A 2,682-nucleotide genomic window follows, 5' to 3' on the forward strand; every position below is an offset into this window, starting at 1 on the left:
AGGGAATGGCAGCTACGTTGAATAATTGAACAAAGTTACCCAATCAAGTGCATTTTTGAAATATATCATCTCAAGCACGTGCTCATGGATGGATGGGAATTCAGAACGCGGTATAAAAGCGCCCCAATCTTGCTGCTGTTGAGAGGGAAGGGGTTGCTGAAATTAAAGAGCTCCATCAATTCTTCTGACTTTTTTGTTTGAGATGCATAGATCAATAATATTTGCGTTTACTTACATACTTTTTGGATTTTGGTTCAATACTTAAACTGCAAAATACTAGCCATATCTAATTATAACCGAAATCTAACTAACACTAGATTCTAAAAGTCTTCGCTGTATGTAGATCTAGAAAAGTTCTTTGCAGCTAGGAAGGCGGTCAAATATCCCAATAGACGCTGATCCTGATGGATTTATTTATCTTTTCTTAATCTTCTAACATGGGCATTTTTAACAAGTCTCGAAAAGGGATATGTACCTAAAATATTGTACATTAGGTCCTCGTTGTTTTCAAACTGCTGTCACCAAACGGGGTAAAGTTAAAAAATAATCCCAGTACGCACTATTATATGCAAACTATATACATAAGTTTGTAGCTAAACCAGGGGAGATCGAAGCTTGTTTAACATTGACTATAACCTGGAATTCAAGTTATGATAAGTGATAACAGCTTGCCAGTATTCCAAATAAAAAACAGAAAATTCAAAAAATAAAATAACATACTTCGTGAGATCGTGGCCAAAACATTGCAAATTCATCATATTTAACTAAATCTTAATCGGAGCATTTTTAATTAATAATCCCAAATGCCTTGTATAAAGAGAGAGAAAATTTTCTCAATTAATTACGGGTTTATTTACCCACTTGTGGTACTTGCCTGTGATCCCACGTGCTTCTTTATTTATTTTTGATCCTCTGTTTTGTTCATTAAGCATATTCTTCAACAACTAATGTTAATTTATACGGTCAGACAGAATTTGAATTAATTAGTAAATCTAATATTACCAACTCATCCGTATAGTATTTTCCTTCTTGATCTTGAATATATTTAATTGAGATATTATATACGCCATCTTTTTACATTAAAATATGTTTTATATAAGGTATTATTAACCTTATAAATCTCCTACGGTCTCCTCTCATGTTCATCCTTCCTATGCTGTGCGAACTGTGATGTTCAACATGTCAGCGACTCATCAGTTCCAATTTACAGTCGTTCTCGTTCTGTCTCTTGAGATTACGTTGACATGTTTTGCAGCCACTTCCATTCCACAAGAGCTTCACAAAGGCTTCTCGGCAGCTCCACAGTCTACAACGACGTCGTTTGAGACTGTTCTGAGCGACCCCACCGGCAACTTTTCCCTGGGGTTCCTCCGCCATAACCAAAACCAGTTAACACTAGCAGTCATCCACGTGGCTTCCTCGGAGCCACTCTGGGTTGTTGGCAACAAACCAACCCACTCGGCAGCAGCCTGGTCTGTCACCACTCGCCTATTCTTCAACGGCAGCCTCGTGTTATGGGACCCACAAAGTGGCGCGTCGTGGTCAACCGCCACAAATGGGGACCGCGTCGTGCTCCTCAACACCTCCAACTTGCAGGTTCAAAATAACAAAGGCACTCTTCTATGGGAAAGTTTCAATTTTCCCATAAATACCCTCGTCCAGGGCCAGAACTTCACCGCCAACATGTCTTTGATGTCGGGTAACGGCTTATATTCGTTGCGGTTAGGCGACAACTACATGGGCTTATACACAAACTACGGCGAAGAAGAAGGAGGGTCGTTGAGGCAGTTATTATACTGGAAACACACAGCACTAGAAGCAAGAGCTGAAATAGATGAAGGAAAGGGACCCATTTACGCCCAAGTCAACGAGAATGGTTATCTCGGCATGTACCAATCAAGCCCCAACCCCGTTGACGTTCAGAAATTCAACAGCTTCCAACAGGCCTTCAACACGTCGTCGTTTCTGTTGGTGCGGTTGGAACCTGACGGGAATCTGAAAGGCTATTACTGGAACACGGACACCTCCACCTGGCTGCTTAACTACCAGGCCATCACTGACACCTGCGAACTCCCCAGCCCCTGCGATTCGTACGGTTTGTGCACGCCGGGTGGGTCTGGATGCTCCTGTTTGGATAACCGGACCCGGTTTGAACCGGGTGGGTGCTTGGCTGGAGATGCAGATGTTGATGGAGATTTGTGTGGGGAAAGGATGGGTGGGAACAGTTACTGGGTGCTGAGGAGGACGGGAGTGGAGCCACCGCACAAGGAGCTACTCGGACACGTAACGACGTCGTCTCTGGCGGAGTGCGAGGGATTGTGCCAGAACAACTGTAGCTGTTGGGGAGCGTTGTACAGCAACGCAACCGGGTTTTGTTACGTTTTGGACTACCCGATCCAGACCATGTTGGGTACCGGGGATGAGTCCAAGGTGGGTTATTTTAAGGTGAGGAAAGATGCAGGGGGAAGGAATCGGGTTGGGGTGCGGGTCGGAGTTGTGGTTGCGGTTTTGGTTGGGATTATTGGTATTATTATTGGGATTGGGATGTGCCGATTGAGATGGAAAAGGAGGAAAGGGGTGAATGGGATCCTGGAGGAGGAGAATGGGGTTTCGCCCGGCCCGTATAAAAATCTCGGATCCGCAAGTTTTAGATCCATCGAAATGTGCAATAATGCCCAATAA

At 43.7% G+C, this 2,682-nt stretch overlaps 1 protein-coding gene across 1 annotated transcript; it reads left to right on the forward strand.

Moving 5' to 3' along the window:
* Nucleotides 1-1,031: 1,031 nt before the first annotated feature.
* Nucleotides 1,032-2,682, forward strand: LOC133286795 (PAN domain-containing protein At5g03700). Its single transcript, XM_061484247.1, has one exon. The coding sequence runs from the start codon at nt 1,171-1,173 to the stop codon at nt 2,680-2,682; it is 1,512 nt and encodes a 503-aa protein (XP_061340231.1). The 5' UTR covers nt 1,032-1,170.

The sequence above is a fragment of the Gastrolobium bilobum genome, unplaced genomic scaffold (assembly GCF_033153095.1).
Source record: "Gastrolobium bilobum isolate Gb01-03AN ecotype WA unplaced genomic scaffold, APGP_CSIRO_Gbil_v1 utg8265, whole genome shotgun sequence".
NCBI classification, from domain to species: domain Eukaryota; kingdom Viridiplantae; phylum Streptophyta; class Magnoliopsida; order Fabales; family Fabaceae; genus Gastrolobium; species Gastrolobium bilobum.

Bases quoted from the DNA above. Each gene is read 5' to 3' on its own strand.
- LOC133286795 (XM_061484247.1), top strand. From the start codon at position 1,171: ATGTTCAACATGTCAGCGACTCATCAGTTCCAATTTACAGTCGTTCTC.